We start from the raw sequence: 25,571 nt of genomic DNA, 5'->3' as shown, positions 1-25,571 counted from the left end.
TTAATCATGGAGTAACCATGGTTTAATGATGGTAGATATGAAATTAATGATCATACTAAAGACCGCCTGACAGACAAACTTTCCATAAAAATTAAAAGTTTCCGAAAAAAAAAAAGTGAACTAAATAATTGAACAGCGACCTCTATAATTCCAAGACGTACTTTTTATTAATACGACGGACGATCGCGACGGGTAGAAAGTGTGTTGTGTGGCCGGTTGCAGAAGGCTTTACTAAAAAAACACTTGTTAAAACGGGTTTTGTACATTATTGTTGTAAATAATGTCTCAAAGATTTACTGTAACAAAGCCGGCTGTACAAGGTGATATCAATAATGAAGTTGAAATTGTTGGAGGGGATAAACCTCCGTCGATTCAAGCAGCAGAGAACGACACCGCTGGTGGTGCGTCGTCGGCGAAGAATGGCAAAAAATACTGTAAGTATACCGGAACCAATTGCTTCTTACCCTTCAGATGAAGAGCCTTGAACTAGGCCTAGCTAGGCTTAAGTGATCTTCAATACTTCATAATTTATCGTTTTATTTTGTAATGTTTTTTTGTGTTATTGTAATGTGCAAGTCATTATATTATATAGGGTTAAGTTTTAAGCTGCTTTAAAAAATGAAAGTCTACAAACTTTATCATTTCATTATTGTTTATAATGAACAAAACTCCCACCAGTGGACCGTTGTATTGGCTGAAGATTATTAAGTGGTACTGTATATAGCCCATCCCATCTCATCTCTCTAATTCTGTGTGTGCCCAGATTCTATAACAAATAATTTCACACCACTACAAGAAAATAAATGAAAAGCATTGATTTAGTTTTTTACAATTTTTATCGGAATGAAGAACCTACATTTGCATGTGGTCGATCAAGCATAAATTTTCATTCAAGTATTTTAAATCCAGGATTTACTTTACTTTTTTTTGTTACGCCTACTTTCAATTTGCATAAAGTAAAAAGAAAGACACTCGCCAATGTTCAATGAATAGATACTATTAGTATTTAATCAGCTATGTTGAGACCATTTTAAATAGTAGCTACAGAATAATTCTTTAAGATTAGATATAAAGAGAGGTAAAAACTTATTATTGTACCTTCTTTATTATCATACAATTTTTGAGGAATAATGTGAAACAAACAAACACAAATCTAGTGTCAGTAATTAAAACTCAAAATGATGCCATGATGTTTATTTTGATTAAACTGGATTAAAACCTAAAATAGAGCAATAAGCCCCTCCTACACTACTCTACACACACTAAAAATCACAAGTTTAAATGATGATAAGCATAATAATATATGTTGTGCCTAACTTACCTGAATAAACTGACAGACTTTTCCTTAACTTTAAATGTAACAAAAACACCCCTCTAATACAGTGTGGTATAATCTATGACATCCTAGTGAATTTTCCAGATGTATTATTGTCAATTCTGCTTTTATGCCATTTGGCATGCTTCTAATAATATCTCATTTTAACACATTTTTGTCTATATTATTAAATATATTTATTGTTATTGAAAATAATGCTCTTTACAATCTCAATACTAATAATATAATATATAACATTGTATTATTTTATAAATTTACTTACACAATTTGATACAAAAATCTATAGGAAGCTATAGTTTAATAACTGTAAAAGGTAGTTGGTGTCAAACAGTCAAACTGGTTTTCCAGAAGTAAAAATTGGTTCCAGCTTTATTGAATGCATTTACTATTAGCAGTGAATTTGGGAGGATTCTGATTTTTTTTTCCTCAAATCTAAAGTCTAAATAAATTAGTTATCTTAATCTCTGTCCACACTAGTCTAGTAAACTAGTTTGACAAAGAAAAGTGTGATGTCCTCAAATATGGTGGTGATATATGCCTAAATATGGTAGTGATTTAACATCATCATGTCCATATATGGGCACATCACACTTTTTTGTCACATAAAGTTTGATAATGTACGCAGAGCTTTAATCATTTATTTCTTCTTATTTCTATTTAGTATATTTTTACATTTATTAACATTTTTTCTCTGTACGTTTTCACAGCACGTTTGATAAACAGTGGAAGCGGTGATTTTTACGGTAGTGTCGCGGGTTACAGTAAGTTTGTGACAATAACAAGAGCTTGCTCTTCGTAGCTTTGAAGGAACGACGCGCATTGCTGTGCTTTTGTCTAGTGTTCGCTGCATCTTTGTATTTAGTCACAAACTCGCATCTCATCACACTTTCATAAGTCAGACTCCAAATGATTTGAAATTTGATTGATCGTCGATTTGAGAATTAAAATATATGGCCCAATCCCGTAATAACAGACGATAACCTCAGGTCCAAGATGTTATTATTTAAACTAAAAACTGATCTTGAACTTTCTCACTATTCAACGATATAGAAAGTTTTTGTTTTATATTTTTTACTGTACTGTTCTAAAGTAGTTTTTTATTCAATTAATACGCTTCTTTCATTCGGGATAATTTTCAAAGGCTAGGCACAGAAGTTAGGCCATTAAAAAAAGACAGAGCACCAATTTTGACGCAGAGTACAACATTTAGAGACGCCACGCACTGCATTCTCAACATTTTTACAAAAAGCTAAACATGCATTAGAAATTAAATATCGCTTATCACTTTTGTGTTAAATGCGTTAACTAATACCGAACGACGCGTGATGCGTATTAACTTCATCAATCAAAGAATACACTCTGGTATGTTATAATATACATACATGTATTCTGTCATACTGATTACTATTACATTCTCAAGCAGATTCATCATTATTCATCATCTGGAGTCTGACATATATATATATATATTTCTGTATTCATAATTGCTTCTTTCACTTTGTTTTCAGATAACATTAACTGTAATTTTTCACCCCTAATTCAGCTGGTGTTGAGAGTGTATTAATATGTTAATATCTTGATATGATTGATATGTTGCATGTAATTATAAGTACACTAACTAAATACTGTACATTTAAAAAAATATAAAGCACAATTAAATTTTACACCAATAGTAAAGGCATTACAGTATACTAAATCACAGTTTTTGAAAGAATCTATTTATCGGCATTTTAACATTGCTGCAAATACAGCTCAGTAAAACTACTAAAGTAGGCTAATATTTTTTTTCTATTTTTTTTTATTATTTCATTTTCAAAAATACAAACAATAGGCCACCAGCTGTGACAACAAATACAAAAAAGGTTCTCAAAAACGTATAATTGTTCGAATGACAAAAATTATAAAGAAGGTTGATAATATAATACTAATATTACATTGTTTTACTATACTACTATGTTTGTAATACAATTTGTTTCAATCTAAACTATTTTATTCCATCCTGTGACCTTTAGGCTGTTTGTGATCCTCATTACAAATTCATAAATGAATTATATACATGAATTTTTGCTTTGGTACATTAGCTTTGGTACATTAGCTTTTGACACCATTGCACAAACAAAAACTTTTAGTTGCACACAAAACCTGTAAACTTTTATTTTACAATCATTTTCTACCTGATGTCTTGTCATGGTTTACTAATAATAAGGAAACTAGATTGTGTATTTTAGAATTTGATTACAATTGAAGGAATGTTTGGTTTGGTTTAATAACAAGTGAATGGTATTGTGGGATATTCTCGTTTGCTTTGTAACTCTGCATTTTAGCACTCTGATCTGTCACATGACACAGTAAAATGTCTAATTGACCAATACCAGTAAAGATCACGTTATTTAATATTAATGACGCATGTATGTAAAATTGCATAAACACATGCAAACAATAAAAATATTTCCATTTTATGTTGGTGAAAAATCAATATTTTTATGGTTAGTGATGAAAACAAAACATCAAATTGTTTCCATGCCAAGAGACTAGGGAATTACCACTAAGTATATCTTTTATAATAATTCACACTGTCCATATATGTAAATGAGAAGTCCCCCACTGGTGTGTGTAAATGGGAAATCCCACTTGGCTAAGTGTAAATGGTAAATCCCCACTACACCAAGTTCTACAGTAAATGCAAAATCCCCCCCCATACCCCCATGTAAATGGGGAATCCCCACTACCAAGTTGTAAATTGGAAAATCCCACATTTTGTAATATACACTGTAGTATTGCATACTGTAAATACAAATTATGTAAAGGAAAACCCACACCTGTATAATATGCAAATTATGTAAAGGAAACCCCACACTGTATAATATGCAAATTATGTAAAGGAAAACCCACACCTGTATAATATGCAAATTATGTAAAGGGAAACCCACACCTGTATAATATGCAAATTATGTAAAGGAAAACCCACACCTGTATAATATACAAATTATGTAAAGTAAAACGCACACTGGTATGATATGCAAATTGTCTGTAAGCTGCTCAAAATGAGTACTTTTCTTTTAAATTTTAGTTATTACCGAGCTTAATTTTGGCATTAATCGATGGATTTTCAAAGAATGTTCAGCTCATTTGGTTAATCCAGATATCGCAATGTCGCAGCTGACCGACATTACATGTTGGCCAGCAGCTTAAGTGCCGCTAAAGCTTAATAAGTGTTTTACAAAATTTATGTTATCAATATTTCATGATTTGGCAAAGCAGGTGAGATGAAGAACTTAAATACTAAGTTATTAATTTTGCGCTTTAAAAATGAAAAAAAATGTAAACGTTTGCTACAATATATTATTTCAAAAATATAAATGATGGTTCAAATATAATTTATAATGTAATCTTTTAGGATAGAAATAGAGTAAGACATTTTAACATGTTTGCCAAGATTTATGGTTTTAAGATCTTAGTGTATAAAATGATAAATTTTGAGATTAGATCAATTTTTCGCAGATTTGATGGAATTTCAGAAATGACAGTAGTAATAAGAAATGACTTTGTGTTATAAAGACAGTTTATAACTTCCCAACGACTAAAAAAATAAAATTAATAGTAGTAGATTTAATTTACAGTGCGATTATTTTTATTCCAATGTGTCTGTAGACTGACCTGGGGCCTGTTTTACTCAAAAAATTCCAAAAGAACGGTTTATAAAAACCGTTTTGATGATCAAAACTGAAATCAAAACATTTTGGCACACTTGGCATGTCATACACATACTGTTGCTTGAATCGATTGAAAAAAATATCCCTGGTAAAGAAACTAGATTAAGTCTTGTTTGGTTTGTTTTAAACCTATAAGTTCACTTACATTAGTATGTGTTGAAATATAATAGGAAATAGGTTAATTGAAGTAACCTTTAGTTAAACTAATAACCTCCTAGTATTTTATTCTAATTAATTACTGGATAATATTATTACTAACGACATAATTATTTTAATTTGAATGTTTAGTTTTCACAAGTATTGCGCATGTACAGTATTTAGTTGTCAAATGTGATGCAGAATTAGAAACTAATTCTCCCATTTATGTAGCATTGCGCATGTACTGTAGATGTAACAAGGAAGAATTAGAAATTCCTCCATATTAGCGTGTGTTTTATATCAATATAGTGAGCTTGTTGCACATACACGTATTGTCTAGTGTTGCATGGCATGTGTATTTTGTAGACAACTGTGTGGCAACACCAAGATGATGGGATAGCGATTGGGCCAGAGGGAGGTGGATGTGGTTTGGAAGAGGATGGTAAGGAGCTCAGAAGAAGAGATGTAGGGCCAGCAGAGGAGGTGGGTGATCCAGGAGAAGAGGTGTGTGACCCAGTAGAGGAGGTGTGAAGCATGGGAGATGTCTTTATGGCTGAAAGTAGAGATGTGGGGCCAGCAGAGGAGGCTTGTTACCCAGGAGGTAGAGCTGAAGATGTGAAGCCTGGGAGAGGTTTGTGGGACTGGGAGAAGAGGTGTGGGCTAGAAGAAGGTGATGTGGATTCTATGAGAGGGGTTTGAGAACAGGAGAAGTGTGGACCCAGTAACAGAGTATGGTGCTGGGAGAGGGAGGTATGGGGCCGGTTGAGGAGTGTAGATCTTTGACAGGGGGTGTGGGGCTGGTTGAGGAGTGTAGATCTTTGACAGGGGGTGTGGGGCTGGTTGAGGAGTGTAGATCTTTGACAGGGGGTGTGGGGCTGGTTGAGGAGTGTAGATCTTTGACAGGGGGTGTGGGGCTGGTTGAGGAGTGTAGATCTTTGACAGGGGGTGTGGGGCTGGCAGAGAGGTTTTGGTGTTGCCAACTGTTGTATTGTACCTATAATGTTGTAGTTGTTTACTCACTATTCGGTGTTTCTTAGATGATTCTGAGCATTATGTTTCCAAGGCAACCAACAAGAAATACAAAAATGCAGGTATTCCTCCGTCAGAGTTTTAACAGACGAAAATGATTAATTAAGATCAAATACTGTATAAATTATCCAGAAAAATAATTTCTAAGAATTCCAAAGTACTGCATGTGCCTACAACAAAATTGCTGTTGTGATAGCTTTTGACTGCTGTAGTAACACCAAATTCTGAAAGCGTGGAGACTTCATGGGTTGCAGAATCAGTCACTAAGGCGCAGGATTGGTCATAGTTGATTTGTCATCGTAGACCAAATGTCTAAAATATTCTACTAAGAAATATTTATAGAACATATTAATAATTAATAATAATAATATAGATTTCTATAGCGCACATATCACTCAAGGCGCGTTAAAAAAATAGTTCACCATTATCTGTAAAAGAGAGTATTATTATAATGTTGTTGCTGATATTATAACCAGTTTTATTAAAATTTGTTTAAAGTTTGTTTATGAAAGTTCATTTTTTTTTAATTCTTAATTAAGTTGGTTTCTAATAATTATGTTTTAAGTTATAGGTAAAATTTTTACTGAAATCAAACCACTCAAAGATTTCCTTATTCACTCATGCACATTAACACACCCACATTTAAAACCCACTTGGTATAATATCAATTGTCACATCACATTAGGCCTATTATGATTACGGACATCGTAGGGACCACAGACTTGCATTGTCTACTGTCAATTGTCAGTATCAATAACATATTATGTTGTACCTACTGTAAAGAGTTTTCAGTAGATTTCATTTTAGTGTGGACATTCAGTAGTATCATTAACAATGCTGTGATTAATGCCATGAATTAGTGTGCAGTTACTGCAGTAACTCAACATCTCTCCATAAATCACATTCATAGTTACTCTGTTTTTTGACGACTGTTAACACAGTTGCACCACATGTGTGTGTGTTCTTAACCAAGTCAAGGTTTCAAATTCTATCACAATATTGAAATAGTCTTAAAATTCTTTTTATGATTTAGCATAATCGTTTTTTTTTTTATTCTTACTCTAATTTTCAATATCACACCGTTTGGAAGAAGGGAAAACTAAAACAAAACAATTTTTAACTATAATAGAAACGCCGGTAGGTTTATTTTGCCGTAGTATTAAAACTAAATTTGTACTGCATGTTTTCTTTCTAGTAGCAGCTACAGTTAGTACAAGTTAATAAAATAGAAATTTGCTGTATAGAAATAGAGAACCATAGCTAAACTATGATATATTAGACATTTTAGTAAGCACTGTTAATACAGTAATAGCTGTAATACTCCTATTTGTATTATAAAAAAGCTATTCATTCTTTCAGTGAAGTTAATAGAGTTTCACTGTCACCTTTTCTTTTCATTAAAAATAAATAAAAATTAAAAATAAATAAAAGTTGAAAATAAATTTTATAGGAATTTTCATTATCAGAGGGTGAAATGTATAATTGGTATGGTAAATTTATAAACATAAATTAATATTTGTCTTACAGGTGAAGAGGGCGCCCCGTTTATGAACGATGCAGAGAAAGGTGTTAATAATGACGGCAATTTAGCTCTCTATGAGGTAAAGCTTTTAAATTTAATCATTTAATGCAATAACCATTTATATGATTTTTGTGTCTTTAAAGTTAAAAAATAGAAGATTTTAATTTTCTATCAATAATACTATTGGTTCCAATTGATAAAATATAATTTAATAAGAAAATAATATATGAATATCCTTTGGTACAAATTTGTTTAAAAAAAATCATTATTTCTTATTTAAAAAATTGTGAATTATACAGGAAAGAAAGAAACATTTTCAGAGAAACTTTGAGAATTTAGAATTCCAAAAATGATATACAATTATGCATACCTGTAGTAGTTTTATTTCACAAACATAAAATATGTCCATATTTTATCACCATAGTCGAAGTAAAATTTTGTTAAATAATAAATCATTTTTATATAGCATATTTTCATGTGGTACGGTACATCTATTTTTATACTTAATTTGGTGGGACAAAACAAAATTATTAATATATTTGAAAACAGATGTTCTAGTTATTAGAATGTGCTGAAAAATGTATATATATTTCATATTTTTATATAATTATATACAATGAAAATTGTCCAATAATAATATTGCTATGATTTGTAAGGGGATATTATTCTTAAATTTACTTATCACATTGAAATTAGATACAATGGATTCAAAATAAAAATAGTTTTTAATTAATATCGTCTTAGAAGTTGTGAAAATCAATTGATATTGATATTTTGACAGAATATCACGTTACGATTCCAGCTGATCACGTCTTAGCAAGTGGAAAAAGTGTCACTTACAATATTTTGGATTTGAATATTAATTATCAGACAATGAATGACCTTTGACCAGACAGATAACGAAGATGTATGAAAAATTATTAAATGCTTAACAGATTATGTATTTATTTACAGTTAAGGTCTGTCTGTGTCCAATTGTGATGTCTTACTATCATATTTAAGCATCACTACCATATTTAGGCACATCACACTTTTTTTTGTCAAACTAGTTTGATAGTGTACATAGATAGAGCTTAAAACTCTGTCTACACTATCATTTATTTATTCCACATTTATTTAGTCATTAATTACAGTACATCATAATTACAGTACAACTGAAAACAGGGATCCTGGATAAAAAAGCTGTAGCTTCGTTTTTTTTGTAGGACCCTTTTACAATTTATATAGAACTTAAATAAACAAAGGTGTTGTTAATCAGCATATAGTGATAAAAAGTATTTTTTGACCTGTTTTTTTATACATTTATTTTGTTTCTTTAAAATAACCGGTTTATTACCACCATTACAAATGAATTCTTTCCACAATTTTGGTCATTGTATCAAACTAGATGTGCCCAAATATGGTAGTGATATGCTTAAATATGGTAGTACTATGACATCATCATGTCCATATATGGGCACATCACATTTTTTTGTCACATAAAGTTTTATAGTGTAGACAGAACTTAACTTAATTAGTCAATTGGTGTGTCCTCGTGAACCATACAGATGGCTATGGTACTGATTAAGGGTCATGTCAAACTTATTCTACTAGCTCAGCTGTACAATAAAGTAGTGTTAAGCGTACTAAATATTTGTATCATGTACATAGTTACTGCAGTAACTGCAACAATGAAACAACTTCTCATACCTACTAACTGTACTGTATCTAATACATTATTAGTTTATGTAATTTTTTTTTCTAATTCATTTTTTTTGTTATATCTTGGGGCGAGTCTTTTGGACTTATATGACTCTCCCCCCCAATTGTATTATATTCAATTTTATTTATTAACAAACTAGATTGAAATACGTTGATATTTAATAATTATCTGGTGTTATATTGTGGAAATAAATTGAGATTGAAATATGTCATTTAAAAAAACATTTGGGGCACTTCATTTTTAAATCATAATGGCTTGCCTCACTTTTTTTTATTTTTTACTTTTATATTGTCGTTTATTAACCATTTTTATTTCATATTTTGATTACAATTATAATAGGATGATTTTAAGCACCGACCCAAGATATCGTCTTTACTCAATACGTTAGCAAACTACAAAACATTGCCAGAACATTCACAAGAACCAGAAGGAAGAGATAAACAATTAAAGGTATGTAAACATGAATGTTATGTATAACTAAAAAATGTATTGATTTTATGCATATTACTGTTATTTGACAGGTTGAATAAAGCTCTTTTATATTTATATACTTTTTTTTAAATATACTGTATGGTTGTAGTGTAGGTCAGTATATAACTTACAGAGAGAAAATATGTTATCGAGTTTGATAGGAAATTAAATGATGTTTGTTGAAGGTTACTATTAAATGAGAATGGGATTTGTTGCGGAAATGGAAGGTCCGCTGTCAGTTGTTATAAAATTTGGAATCTGACAGGGATTTGCTAAAATTGAGTGTCGAGTGAATTTTCTGTTGATTATTATTATTATTATTTATTCAAAGGTTTATAAAAAGGTTGATTTCACCAAAATGCCATAAAATTCAATGTATTTGTGTATTTTCAATATGTTTTTATGTTTGTCTGTGGTATACTGATTTTTAAGACACTTAAATATATTTTTAAATATTCATTGTGAATGTGCATTTTACTGTTAATGGATATACTACAACTAAAATATCAATAAAGCTCTGTCTACACTATCAAACTTTATGTGACAAAAAAGTGTGATGTGCCCAAATATATGGCAGTGATATGCCCAAATATGGTAGTGATATGCCCAAATATGGTAGTGATCATCATGTCCATTATGGGCACATCACATTTTTTTGTCACATAAAGTTTGGTAGTGTAGACAGAGCTTAAGCATTATCTCAAAATCAAAATTCAAGACGATAATAAAATAAAAGCTTATTTTAAAAGAATTTAATTTATTTCAGTATATGTTTCTTTTACAGAATGTAGCTCCTCAAATGGGCACATTGATGGGAGTGTACTTGCCCTGTCTTCAGAATATTCTTGGCGTCATTCTGTTCATTCGTCTCACTTGGATCGTAGGAAATGCTGGAGCGCTGGAAAGCTTCTTTATCATTGTAATATCATGTGCAACTGTAAGTAATTACGATTTGGCAAAGGGAAATTGAGTGCCCAAATATGGTGGTGATGTGCCCAAATATGGTAGTGATATGCCCAACTATGGTAGTGATATGTCCAAATATGGTAGTGATATGCCCAAATATGGTAGTGATATGTCCAAATATGGTAGTGATATGTCCAAATATGGTAGTGATATGCCCAAATATGGTAGTGATATGCCCAAATATGGTAGTGATATGCCCAAATATGGTGGTGATATGTCCAAATAGGGTGGTGATATGTCCAAATATGGTAGTGATATGTCCAAATATGGTAGTGATATGTCCAAATATGGTAGTGATATGTCCAAATATGGTGGTGATATGTCCAAATATGGTAGTGATATGTCCAAATATGGTGGTGATATGTCCAAATATGGTAGTGATATGCCCAAATATGGTAGTGATATCTCCAAATATGGTAGTGATATGCCCAAATAATATGGTAGTGATATGCCCAAATATGGTAGTGATATGCCCAAATATGGTAGTGATATGCCCAAATATGGTAGTGATATCTCCAAATATGGTGGTGATATGTCCAAATATGGTGGTGATATGTCCAAATATGGTGGTGATATGTCCAAATATGGTGGTGATATGTCCAAATATGGTAGTGATATGTCCAAATATGGTGGTGATATGTCCAAATATGGTAGTGATATGCCCAAATATGGTAGTGATATCTCCAAATATGGTAGTGATATGCCCAAATATGGTAGTGATATGCCCAAATATGGTAGTGATATGCCCAAATATGGTAGTGATATCTCCAAATATGGTAGTGATATCTCCAAATATGGTAGTGATATGTCCAAATATGGTGGTGATATGTCCAAATATGGTGGTGATATGTCCAAATATGGTGGTGATATGTCCAAATATGGTGGTGATATGTCCAAATATGGTGGTGATATGTCCAAATATGGTAGTGATATGCCCAAATATGGTAGTGATATCTCCAAATATGGTAGTGATGATATGCCCAAATATGGTAGTGATATCTCCAAATATGGTAGTGATATGTCCAAATATGGTGGTGATATGTCCAAATATGGTAGTGATATGACATCATCATGTCCGTATTGGCACATCACATTTGATAATGTAGACAAGGCCAGAGAAATGGCCAGTTTGGCGTGAAAGAAAGATTGGAAACTGGATTTGCAATCATCCAATCAAAGTTCATTTTACTTTTTCCCCCCCAGACTTCACTAACTGCTATCTCTATGAGTGCCGTGGCAACAAATGGTGTTGTTCCAGCTGGTGGTTCATATTTTATGATCTCCAGAGCATTAGGGCCTGAGTTTGGTGGCGCTGTTGGTGTCCTCTTCTATCTTGGTACCACATTTGCATCTTCCATGTATATTCTTGGTGCCATCGAGATTTTACTGGTAAGAATTAGATTTTTTATTTTATAGTCAATTTAGTTTGATTTCTTTCTGTTGTGTGGGTTTTATAATGTGCACAAGAGAATCATATGTGTGCATATGCAAACTTTCTTGCAAATAGTTTCAAACATTTCGTCCACGCTCTAAGCCATTCAATACATAAGAAAAAATTGAAGCAACAAAAATAAAACACAAAGATACAGTAATTTAAAAAAAATGAATTTTTTGACGATCTTTTTTTTTAAAGGTTTTTGTCACAAAAGTGACAATTTGAAAAGGACAATTTAAAAGGGACAATTTCCTCTTGAACAAATTTTGAATTTTTGTGCTGTAAGTTTGTTTAGGAAAAAAAAAATTATATTTGTTATCAGCACGTATACAATTTTGTATTTATATAGGTATATATAGCGCCAGTGATTGCAATATTTGATGATGGCGTAGGTAGTGGCACAACAAGCAATTCACCAGACATGTTGAATAACATGAGAGTATATGGAACAATCATTCTATTTGTTCTCTCTCTACTTGTCTTTGTCGGGGTTAAGTACGTCAACAAGTGCGCCCTCCTCTTCTTATTCTGCGTCGTTATCTCCATCTTCTGCATATATATTGGCGTTTTTATACCGAATGATTTACAGTAAGTATGTATTTTATTTTGATATAATCTTGTGAATAGGGTTGGTACATTTGAGAAGGACAGTAAACTCACTATGGCTATCCTTGGAAATACTCTAAATTGAGAATATTTTGTGGTTTTTTGTTTGTTTATATATTTAGGCAAATTGCTAAGGAATACTAAGCGAATTAATTCACTATCCTTCTTAAAGGTGGTAATCCTTTTCACAAGACAAACATATACACAAAATGCTCTACATAAACAAAGTTTTTAGGAGTAGAGTTGTAATTTGTCATTATAAAAAAAATCCTGACATATGACAGGACTTGAACCCAGGACCCTTGATTGGTAGCCAAGTATCATAACCAGAGTTTACAGAGAAATTGTTAAAAAAACAATGTATGTTCAATATAAAAATATACTTAAATAAATGTACTCATTCTCATATCACATTTTTTATTATAATATCTAGATTTTGCTGTTTGGATGACAACATAGCAATCCATTCTGACTTCCGATCAATAGAGGAGTGTACGTTATATTTCCAAGGCAACGCGTCGGTGCCGAGTACACTAGGGCAGTCGTTATGTGATGCTGATGACCTAAAAGTCGATGAATGTGTGAGTTATTTAAGCAAACACTCCGCAAAATTAACGCCAGCAATTCCAGGCCTAGGAAATGGATTGTTTTCAGGTAATACATACACAATATAACCTGTTGTTTTACGTACCCTGGATTTTACATACTCATGAAATTACCGATGACATCATCATTTTTATTAATTTATTACATAAATAGTGTGTTATTTTTTTACATTGAGGGCGCAAATCAACAACTAGTTTCCACAACGCCATGGCTGTGAGACAATCCACATACGTGCATTCCCCCTACACAGCAGCGACTGTTTTTATTGATAGAAAATATATAGATTTTTTATTTATAACACTGTATTTAAACATCACACAGCCTGCATATACTTTTCTAAAATAAAGGTTCTGCTGTATCTATAATTTGGAAATGTACCATAGACAAATTATTTGTCAATTCTATAGATTTGTCTGAAAGGTAATTGTAATTTAAAAAATATTTAGTTTATTTTACTTGTACTTTTGATCAAAGTCTATTAATTAAAGTACCTATAGTATTTCATTATTTAATAGATATCACCATTATTTTTTCCTTTTTGTCTCTCCATAGACAATTTAAAGAATTTATACCGTGATGGCGGAGAAGTATTACCGCGAGAAGAAGGAAAAGGTCCAAACGAGATAGTGTCCGATATTACAACATCATTTACAATACTTCTAGCTATTTTCTTCCCCTCTGTAACAGGTAAGATGTTTATTTTTATTTCAACAATATTTTACGAGAGTGCTCCATCCAGCCAAAGCTGATTATTAGGGACCCTCACAAACATACAATTTGACAAGACAATAGCATACAATATATTAAATTAAAATAAATTGAATTTTAAAAAATTAACAAAATAAAATAGCAATAACAATAAATATACAGAACAGTCAAACAAAAGCACATACTCTACATAGATTATAAACAAACAAGATTTTAAACATTTTCATGTTTTCTATTTCAGGAATTATGGCGGGCAGTAATAGGTCAGGTGACCTTAAAGATGCGCAGTTCTCCATTCCACGAGGAACGTTAGGCGCCATCTTCACCACCAGTTTGATTTGTATCCTTTTTTTTAAATAAAAAGGTGAAAGGTTACCAAGTACTCATTTGCATATAGTATGGAGGTATTGATTTGCAATGACCTTTAACCCAGGAACTATTAATGTGCAGAGAAATAAGGTTTATCGCAAATAGCTTGATTTTCGCGAGAAACGTCATTGCACAATGCATGATGGGAAGGGTTTGGGAGCAAATACAATAATTACAACAATTATAATAAAATCTTTATATACAGGTGGTGGCGCTATTGTAATGTGATTACTCACTTTATTTCTTCTTGGTGGAATTTAAGTCGACGACCTATATCACAATATGCATATTGTGTAGGTCCAAATCTTCCTATTCAAGTACAGGTAGTATTATTTATTGTAAATGACAACTTTTTGTGTGTTGATTTTATTTATTTCTTTATATTCAATATTATTTTTTCTTTAATTAGGTTTTTTACAGATATCACATGTGTATTATTTTTTGCTGGTGCAGTAAGAGGGGAAATACTGAGAGATAAGTAAGGAGCAACTACTTTACTACTCTACTACTTGGCCAAAACATAAAGCTGGCCCAAAAATTTTGATTTCTTTTTTCAAAAATCATTTTTGATAGTGGGATAGAATTTGGGTCCTCTGAGTTGGCTGTACATGATTATATATTTCAGTTTTTATATAATAAAAAATGATGATATGTAAACAATTATTCAACTATATTTTTGTTATTGCAATGATGTATTATTTTAGTCAGTGAGGCAGTGATAGAAATAATTATGTATGATCTACCTCTCAAAAGATTTTCTAAATAACTGTAGTTTCTGCAGTAACTGCAGTAGAATATCACTTTGTCATAGTATGTGTGTATCTTTATTTTCTTCCAATATAATGAAAGCCATAGGGCACAGTGCCAATTTATACATTAACACCATCTTATTATAAATTGTATCCTCTTCCTGTTTGTGCAACGGCTGAATTAAAATGGTTAAATTTAGTTAACTTTGGATTTTCCCACTCCACCCAAAATTATAATGATAATATTGCACAATTCCATAGAATGTCATGTGAACAGGACAGGGTCTTCTTAAAATGGTCGCTTTAATTTTTTTTTTTAAATTGCATTTCATTTTCAAAATGAACTATCTGATTGTCCACTGTGGAGCAGCCATATTTGATGGTCCCTCTCTATTTTTCAACCTTATAATTTTGGGAAAAAAATTGTCTATGATATAATTTTTTTTTTAGATTTGGGGAAAGTATTGATGGAGGGCTAGTAGTTGCCAACATAGCATGGCCATCACAATGGGTAATTCTGATTGGTTCGTTTCTATCTACCATCGGAGCTGGGTTGCAGAGTTTAACAGGAGCTCCACGTCTACTGCAAGCCATCGCTAAGGACAACCTGATTCCGTTCCTCGCTGTTTTTGGTAAAGGTTCAGCAATTGGAGAGCCTACGTGGGCTTTACTACTAACGGCAGCTATTTCTGAACTCGGAATTATCATAGCTAAACTTGATTCTGTAGCTCCTATTATCACTATGTGAGTATTCATTCCATTTAAAAGTACTTAAGTTTATCTGACCATTTTTTACACTATTTTAATTATATTTTTGTATATGTTGTATCTGACCTCAATTTTGTTTACATTTTTTAGGTTTTTCCTGATGTGTTACATGTTTGTGAACTTAGCCTGTGCATTACAGACGTTGTTACGGACACCCAACTGGCGCCCTCGCTTCAAGTACTACCATTGGTCGTTGTCATTCATCGGCATGGTGATGTGCGTGTCGTTGATGTTCATATCTAGTTGGTATTACGCATTAGCTGCAATGGCGCTGGCTGGTTGTATATACAAATACATTGAGTACAGAGGGTAGGTTACTTAGAGGTTTAACATTAGGAAATAAAATAGAAAGTGATCAAGAGACATAACATCAAAGATATGACACAAATTCATGCATCGTACACAAATAATTTGCATTGACCCAAATAAACGTTAAAAAAAAAGAAAATCATTCTAGCCTTATTTCAAATGTTCTTTTTATAGGGCCGAAAAAGAGTGGGGAGACGGACTGCGTGGTCTGTCTTTACAAGCTGCACGTTACAGCTTACTAAGGCTAGAAGAAGGACCTCCTCACACCAAAAACTGGAGGTATGCTTTAGCGAATAAAAATGATTGTGTAAAACGAGTCAAGAATTATACAATATAGGATGTCTTATCAGTAAATGATTTGGAAAATTAATACAGTATTTCTTAGTGGTAACTCTGCTGTTGTTTAAATTGGTGTCTCGTGGAACAACTAGGTGTTACTTAAATTATTTTGTTCGCTCTTTAGACCTCAAGTGTTAGTTCTGTGCAAATTGGATGAGGAGTTATTGCCAAAACATCGTAGGTTGCTGAGCTTTGCAAGCCAGTTGAAAGCTGGTCGTGGTTTAACTCTCGTCAGCTCAGTTATAGAGGGCGACTACACAACAAAGTATCCAGACAGTCAAGCAGCCGCACAGGTTTGGATTATTAATTGTTAATACGGAATTTTCAAATGTATATCAAATACTATAGGTGCTTGAATCATTTAAAGCTCAGGTACAGACATGAATTTTAAATATAATATCTGGTTAATTGTACATAAATCAAATATTTGTACCATAAATCAAGACGAAAAACCCTGAATTTCCCCTAATATGGTCAAATACAAAATTTGGACTTTTTTTCAGTAGTTAGGTAGTTACCCTAGAAGGTGAAAAAACATAGTGGATATACAGTGGATAATTTTTGCTATAGCATGAAAATAGAATTCTGAAGTTGAATAAAAATACCAGAAATGTAAAATTCAAGTTATATTACCTATATTTAGTCATCTGATAACATTTTTTACCACACCGTTTATTTTTCATAGCTTTTTAAAATACCTCTCTATTTTCTAAATTTGTGTACAAAAGAATAGAGATTTTACTGTGTAATTTGAACTATCCCCCCACTGATATGAAAGTAACACAAATAAAATCCCCAAAATTATGAAACATAGGGGAAACTATAGATCGATAATTATTGGAATGTATGATCAATAGAAATTTTTTGCCCGCACCTGGCCTTTAAAGCCATGCATACAGAAGCTATCACGACACTGGTTTGTGAGCATGCTCAGAAATCTGTTGTTTGTATTTTGTCATATTTTGTAATCAAATTAGACTTAAGACCAATTTACAGAGACGACGGTATCAGTAATAAAAATATAGAATCTATGGTATTTGTTATGACCATTTACTCAAAACGCGGAACTGACGGGCAGTTTCCGCTCAGGATAGATACAGATCTCTGCGGTTTTCTGCTTACCGTTACCACTCGTCTGTGTAAATTATAGGTCTTTACACATTTATCATAGTCCCAATCATTTATTTACTCTTTCTAATTGACAGGAATTAAGAAAGGTTATGACTGAGGAGAAAGTAAAAGGGTTTCACCAAGTACTCATAGCAAGAGATGTCAATGATGGTATCTCTGCATGGTAAGGATCTCCATAAATAAAGCACCAGACCACACTAGAATTTAAGTATCATTGTATGTAATAATAATAATCACTATTGTGGAAAATAATAATAGGAGTGTCCCTTTAATAGGAGTGTCCCTTTAATAGGAGTGTCCCTTTAATAGATTAATAGTTCGGTAGTTTTTACTGTATTCTATTTCAAATATTATTTGTTATAGTATTATTATACTTACTTTTTACAGCATCCAGATGTCTGGTCTGGGTGGACTTCAACATAATACAGTAATCGCTGGTTGGCCCTACGGGTGGCGACAGTCTACTGATGACAGAGCATTTAGAGTCTTCCTCAGTAAGTGTAAACCAATTATATTAAAAATCGAGTAATAAAATTCAATCAATAACCCTTAAATGTGTAAACTTTATTAAGTTGACCAATATTGTAGCATTATTTTACCTATTGTTTTTTACAATGTATAATATAAATTTTGTATGTTTTCTAGATGTTGTTCGCAACGTGTCCTCAATGCATAACGCACTTCTTGTTCCAAAGAACATAACGCTGTTTCCTAGCAACGATCAGAAGCTGGAAGGGGGCAGTATTGACGTCTGGTGGATTGTCCGTATCTTTTTTATTGATTATGTTATTATATTTTTTATTATTTTAATATTATTTCATATATTTTTTCATCTATTTTTTTACTAAAGATGGGTTATTGACAATTATTGTTCTTGTGTTAAACAAATAGAAATGTTATTGCAAAGATGAGTGTACACATATTAATTAATATTAACAATAAATATTTAATGAAGAATGTCAATGGGTTTTTGCTCAGTGCAGCCTTACCCCACCCTATTGACCATGATCACTTTATAGCTAAAATAGCTTAAAATAAAATTTGATATCATCCACACTACATGTTTAATTTACTTAATATTCTGTTATTTGTATTTTAAAAATGATTTGTATATATAATATACTATGTAAAAATTCCTTATTCTAGCTATTGTTCTTGTATATAATTTGATTTCTAATTCCTTAACTGCTGTTCAGATGACGGTGGTATGCTAATGTTACTGCCGTTCCTCCTAAGACAACACAAAGTATGGAAGAACTGTACTATGAAGATATACACTGTGGCCCGTATCCTTTTGTTGTGTTCCAATGCTCACAGCATTTACAGTAGTGCTATTCCTTTTCTTCTTCTCATACTCATTCAACAGCAAGTAACTCGCCAATTACAGGATGGATAAACTATTTTATAATTTATTACGCTTATAAACCAAGTCTCATTTGAGACTTAGGGAGTTGAGTTGAAGAGTTGTGAGTTTAATACAAGCCTGGTACTAGGTCAGGATTGAACCCCAGACCTTGGGATTGGAAATATGGTAATGATTGACATCATCATGTCCATGTATGGCAAAACCATAATGAAAGTAAATGCTTCTTAACAATATTCAACAGAAATGGAAGATAACAGCATTCAAATGAAGAAAGATTTAAAAACATTTCTGTATCATTTGAGAATTGACGCCGAGATTGAAGTTGTTGAGTTGGTAAATTAATTACCCAAATCATTTTGCATTTAAGTATTGTTGTTGTAGATATTTATAGCCACAACCAGTGGCATAACGGCTATAAGGGCTCTGGTGCTTATAGGGGCCCCTGAACAGGACCAAAGGAGAAATAAGGCATTAAAATATGTTGAAAAAGACTAAAAACGCCCAAGGCCTCCAGAGGTCACTTAGCGTCCCTAAACCAGCTCAGGCCTCTGTGTTATCCAACTGGCCACAACCCTATAACAATGATTATACTTTGTAACCAATTGATTTGTTTTGCTAGCCTGGTTGTGACATCTCAGCTTACACGTATGAAAGAACTTTGTTGATGGAACAGAGGACCCAACTACTGCGCCAGATGAAACTCACCCGTAAAGAGAGCTCTTTCGATGTAAGTATCTCACATTTGAAACCTCTAGTCTTAAAGGTCATAGGTCATACAAGGGTAGTTTAATCACGTAAAGAGAGCTTGTTCGATGTAAGTATCTCGCATTTGAAACCTCTAGTCTTAAAGGTCATAGGTCATACAAGGGTAGTTTAATCACGTAAAGAGAGCTTGTTCGATGTAAGTATCTCTCATTTGAAACCTCTAGCCTTAAAGGTCATAGGTCATACAAGGGTAGTTTAATCACGTAAAGAGAGCTCTTTCGATGTAAGTATCTCCCATTTGAAACCTCTAGTCTTAAAGGTCATAGGTCATACAAGGGTAGTTTAATCACGTAAAGAGAGCTCTTTCGATGTAAGTATCTCCCATTTGAAACCTCTAGTCTTAAAGGTCATGGTCATACAAGGGTAGTTTAATCACGTAAAGAGAGCTCTTTCGATGTAAGTATCTCCCATTTGAAACCTCTAGTCTTAAAGGTCATGGTCATACAAGGGTAGTTTAATCACGTAAAGAGAGCTCTTTCGATGTAAGTTATCTCACATTTGAACCACCTCTAGTCTTAAAGGTCATAGGTCATACAAGTTAAATCATTTTAATTAATGATATAGGCTCAAGCAATTGTTGATCTTCATCACATCCCTGCAAGTGAAACCGACGGCGCCTCTCCGGCAAAAAATACTGGACGTAAGGTTCGATTTGCCCGACAAGAGTCGTCTCCATTTGACGAGGAAAGTGAAAAGGAAGAAGTGCTGAATGTGTCAAATTTAACGGACATAAGTGAGGTTACGGAAGACGATATTGATTTAATGGACATGGAACCTGAGAAACAGAAGGCTGATGCAGCTGATAATGATACTGATGGGTTGCTTGACATTAAACCGTAAGTATTAAGCTACACTATCAAACTAGTTTGACAAAAAAGTGTGATGTAGCCAAATGTGTTAGTGATATGCCCAAATATCATGTCCATATATGGGCACATCACATTTTTTTGTCACATAAAGTTTGATGGTGTGGACAGAGCTTTAGAAAAGACATACATAATAATAGTATTGAGGTTTGTCTAAACTATCAAACCACTTTGACAAAAAAGTGTGATGTGCCCAAATATGGTAGTGATGTCATCGTGTCCATATATGGGCACATCATACTTTATTGTCACATAAAGTTTGATAGTGTGGACAGAGCTTTATAGAAATTGTGTTAAAATTTAGATTATTGGTCGTTGTTGAGGTTTTAAATGATGTAGTTAAAGACAAAATCATGAATTTAAATTCCATGTTAATTTTTGTTTTTTTGAATTAGATCTGATCGTAATGTACGTAGAATGCACACAGCCGTTAGACTGAATGAGATCATCGTGGAGAAGTCTCACAAAGCTCACCTTGTAATATTAAACTTGCCTGGACCACCTAAGTTGCAACGAAAAGAACAAAACTGTATCCTTTAACAAATTCATGTCTACTTCCATAGACTACCTAAGCTGCACCTAAGTGACCATGATTCCACTGCAGTTACTGCAGTACAGCTCTATTTTATTTATTCTTTAACCTGTTTATGCAATTATTTAGCAAGCTTTTTGGGGAGTGATCATACACACTGTTTATTGCAGTGACTGTAAACTAAATTCGTACATTATTGCTGTAAAATATGTAGCTAATGCAGTAACTGCAGTAGAATAATTTTGACAAGATCCCAAAATCAAATGAAAGGAGACCCATTGAGGCTTAACACTTTGACTGCCAAACACGAAGATCTTCATTTTTGGAAACACAACGCTTGACTGCCAAACACGAAGATCTTCGTTTTTCACGTTTTTTTACGAAATCCGGTAGATAGGTTAATTATTGGTATATACTATAAATATGGACACTATATTCGGTCTGGACCGTGAATAATTTACTTTTTGAAAGTAACTAATCTGGTTACGAACGATTGTCAAAATGGTACCTGTCGAAATAACATACACCGCACATCACAGTAGCGCGTACAGCGATGGTTGGGTTGGATGGTTTACCGGTCGCGCGCTAAATATGCCGCCGAAGCATTACAAAGGTTTATGTGGATTGGCATGTTTGTTTGTTATCTGAATAAAAAATAATGGATGAATTTTCAATATGAAGTCTTTAATTTTATTATTGTATGTATACCCTAATTGTTTTGGTGTTTCACTGTAAGTGGCCGAGTTTCACGCAACAAACTTGTTTAGAAATGGTATGAATATTATCATCAGTTTACTAGCTAGGCTAGTAGTACTAGGCTATAGCCTAGGCCTAGTCGTAAAACGGTACCGGACCAACTTTAGGCCTAGTTAACTAGGCCTGGTGTCTTTACTATGTGGATTTTAGCGAAACATTGATGTAAGATTTATGATTTATAAAATGAAATACATTTTTCAATAGTCATAACTTGTTTTTATAGGCCTACCGGTGCCATGTAAGTAACTTTTTCGTTGTTTGTTGATCTCACCGGGCGATATTTTCATATTGTGATGTCTTGCACAAAATCGCGAATATCTCGACTTTCTTGCGCGAAACTACAAAAAACTCAAAAAGTGGGTTACTTTCATTTTACTGTTACGATTTACATATTGCGATTTGAAAATCGTTCTTGGTACCATTGTAATGCTAAAATCTTTATGATTATTTTAGTCTAAATTACATGTAAATCAGATCACATACATAGTTTCAATCAGCTTTAATAAAAACATCGAATTGGGCTATAAACGCTGGCGGTGGCAGTTTCTAACTGGAAAAACCTCTGGCAGTCAAAGTGTTAAGAAAGCAAAGGATGCCTTTTGCCACTGTTTACTATCTTTATTTTTTATGAACCTCAAAATGAATAATTGTTGTTAATATTTTTGTTTGTGATATTACATGCAATAATGTGCTCTCAATTTTTATACGTTATAACGTGAAATTAAATACTAAGAATTTTCCTTAAAATTTTACAGATATGGAATATCTTGAGGTCTTAACAGAAGGTCTTGAACGTGTTCTAATGGTTCGTGGAGGAGGAAGAGAGGTCATCACAATTTATTCTTAAGATGTTGGCCAGGTAACAAAGAGCAACTCAGCCAACATTCTTTGACTCATGGGAAGATTTATTGACTCATGGGAAGGTGTATTGACTCATGGGAAGGTGTATTGATTCATGGGAAGGTTTATTGATTCATGGGAAGGTCTTTGATTCATGGGAAGGTTTACGGATCTTGACAAATAGGACTTCCTTTAATAAAAAAATATATGTGTAAATTTACTTAGGATAAAATGATGATTACATAGTTTAAAATGCTGATATATTTTAAGTTTAGTATTAGGTATTTTTTTAAACAGTTTAGCCAAATATTAAACTACCTTAATAAGTGTTGTATTTTTGTACGTGACTTCTGTACGGTGTGCTTGTTGAAAATAGGTAAACTTACTTAAATTATATTAACTGAAATTAATGTTTTGTAATTTTGTAAACTAATTTGTAGTTCAAAAAAAAAAAAATAGTATAATATGTGTTAAGCTAGATGTAATTGTGTTGTTGTATTTTGTTTCTTAATGAAAAAACTTTATCTTTACAGACAAAATAGCGTCTGTAGAGATGCGACTGTTCGTCACGCTTGATCGAGCAACCACGGTGCTTCATTAGCTATGCATCAGCTGCCATAGAGAGAAAATGTTATATTTTATATGTTTAGTTTTTGTATTGCTGTTATTTGGTAGTTGTCGCGTTTGATCGCGACATAACGAAAGCTTGCGTAATAGTTATGCGCGTATAAAACTTTACCCGTCATTTTATAGCAATAGCAATCTGTGGTGGATCCAGGCTTTTAAAACAACCTAAACATTGTAAAAAGTGCAGAACTTTTTCATTTATTTATTTTGTTATTTACGGGGTTAGAGTAGGTAAGTAGGTAATCCCACATCCCTCCCCCCTCCCCCTTTGGATCCGTCTATTTAAATATATTTCGCAACTTATACTGTACGAATGCATGTCTAATCTGGTGTACAACCAATTCCTATACTTAGGAGGTGATCCGCCGATGTAAATATATATTTCTTTTATTTTGTAGATTCTGCGAAATTCAGGATGATATAATAATCGCATGCTGCAACAACTTATATCACCTTAATCATAGCATTTATTTCATAGTTTTACTAATTATTTTTCTACAGTTGATTGTAAGGAAAAAAATATTGGAGTGGAGCTGTAGCTTGGTGGTTAATGTGCTTGCCTTCAAATCCCAAGGTCCTGGGTTCAATCCTGACCAATGCCATGGTTGCAACTCGCGGGCTATTTAAACTCCACTCCCTAAGCCTCCAAATGAGACTTAGTTTATAAGCACGATATATTATAAAATAGTTTATCCATCCAACCTGTAATTGGCGAGTTACTCGCTGTTGGATGCGTATGAAATTTTAAAAAATAGTTTTTTATGAGTGAAATGCTGTTATAGATTATATTATAGTCTATATTAAGTGTATAGGTTTTGTAAATGTGATGCCTTTTAGTTAGATTGTAGATGTTGGTGTACTGAAGGGATAAATAGAGGTTGGTTCACACACGTCATTAGAATTATTAAAGATTGGTTCACATTAGTAAAGCATATACATACTGTACATATTAAAATATGAGTTTGGTACACATTCAAATAGGGGTTAGTTCACACTAGAGTTATTAAAGGTACACATTCAAATAGGGGTTAGTTCACACTAGAGTTATTAAAGGTACACATTCAAATAGGGGTTAGTTCACACTAGAGTTATTAAAGGTACACATTCAAATAGGGGTTAGTTCACACTAGAGTTATTAAAGGTACACATTCAAATAGGGGTTAGTTCACACTAGAGTTATTAAAGGTACACATTCAAATAGGGGTTAGTTCACACTAGAGTTATTAAAGGTACACATTCAAATAGGGGTTAGTTCACACTAGAGTTATTAAAGGTTGTTTCACACTAGTTAAGTATTACAGGTACTATACAGATAAAGGTTTTACTAACAAGGAATCAACGATGGTACACTTCAGAGTAAAGCCAAAATAAGGCGTGTTCACTCTAGAACACTTTTATCATGCAGTGTGTATCATCAGACAAGTTTATGTTAGCCTAACATGAGTAACCACATTTGACAACTTGCCTTCTCAGTGATCTCATCTACAATGTCATTGCATAATACATAGTAAACTTTCAATGTTTTCTATTAAAACCTAATTAAATGTAACATTTTGTGATATTAGATTTTTAGATAGTTAAAACTGCATCCTTGTATATTGTGTTTATATTTCGTATCGTTACCATAGAAACCAATGTTTTAAATAAATATTCTGTAGTAAATGCACTCTCTTTTTAATAATTATGTTTTATCGGACTGTTAACTACAGTTACACCTTTTTTTTCTTAGATATTACTTTTCTGCAGTTTTTTCAATATTGGACTTTGATCTACAATATTATTATGAATAGTGACGTCACACACTATAGCAATGTGACGTCGAACTATCAAAATATGACGTCAAACTATCGCATTGTGCTGACGTCAAACTATCGCATTGTGACGTCAAACTATCGCAATTTAACGTCAAGCTATCGCAATTT

At 32.8% G+C, this 25,571-nt stretch overlaps 1 protein-coding gene across 4 annotated transcripts; it reads left to right on the top strand.

The window, feature by feature from the left end:
* Positions 1-192: 192 nt before the first annotated feature.
* Positions 193-25,308, top strand: LOC140057498 (solute carrier family 12 member 4-like). Of its 4 annotated transcripts, none has more exons than XR_011846955.1 (25): positions 193-434; positions 2,044-2,097; positions 7,744-7,817; positions 9,780-9,890; positions 10,696-10,848; positions 12,081-12,266; positions 12,662-12,900; positions 13,352-13,572; positions 14,077-14,211; positions 14,474-14,572; positions 15,022-15,079; positions 15,801-16,094; positions 16,209-16,427; positions 16,602-16,706; positions 16,891-17,059; positions 17,972-18,060; positions 18,285-18,391; positions 18,543-18,662; positions 19,094-19,183; positions 19,505-19,596; positions 19,883-19,990; positions 20,593-20,864; positions 21,290-21,423; positions 22,938-24,658; positions 24,923-25,308. XR_011846955.1 is itself a non-coding variant. In XM_072103184.1 (25 exons), exons 1-24 carry the CDS (start codon positions 281-283, stop codon positions 23,027-23,029), a joined length of 3,375 nt encoding a protein of 1,124 aa, XP_071959285.1. In that variant the 5' UTR covers positions 193-280; the 3' UTR covers positions 23,030-23,041; positions 23,556-25,308. The 4 variants fall into 4 exon arrangements, 3 of the variants coding, with proteins under 3 accessions (XP_071959285.1, XP_071959284.1, XP_071959287.1); XM_072103184.1 differs by having other exon boundaries at positions 22,938-23,041; positions 23,556-25,308; XM_072103183.1 differs by having other exon boundaries at positions 22,938-25,308.
* Positions 25,309-25,571: the final 263 nt, after the last annotated feature.

This window comes from Antedon mediterranea, chromosome 8 (genome assembly GCF_964355755.1).
Source record: "Antedon mediterranea chromosome 8, ecAntMedi1.1, whole genome shotgun sequence".
NCBI lineage: Eukaryota > Metazoa > Echinodermata > Crinoidea > Comatulida > Antedonidae > Antedon > Antedon mediterranea.
This window is presented reverse-complemented; position numbering and strand designations above follow the sequence as displayed.

What these genes read in the sequence shown, in the direction of transcription:
- LOC140057498 (XM_072103184.1), top strand. Translation starts at nt 281, where the DNA reads ATGTCTCAAAGATTTACTGTAACAAAGCCGGCTGTACAAGGTGATATC. An exon ending in TTGTAATATCATGTGCAACT is followed by an intron (nt 10,849 to 12,080) that starts GTAAGTAATTAC and finishes TTTCCCCCCCAG; the next exon opens with ACTTCACTAACTGCTATCTC. An exon ending in TTTCTTCCCCTCTGTAACAG is followed by an intron (nt 14,212 to 14,473) that starts GTAAGATGTTTA and finishes TTTCTATTTCAG; the next exon opens with GAATTATGGCGGGCAGTAAT.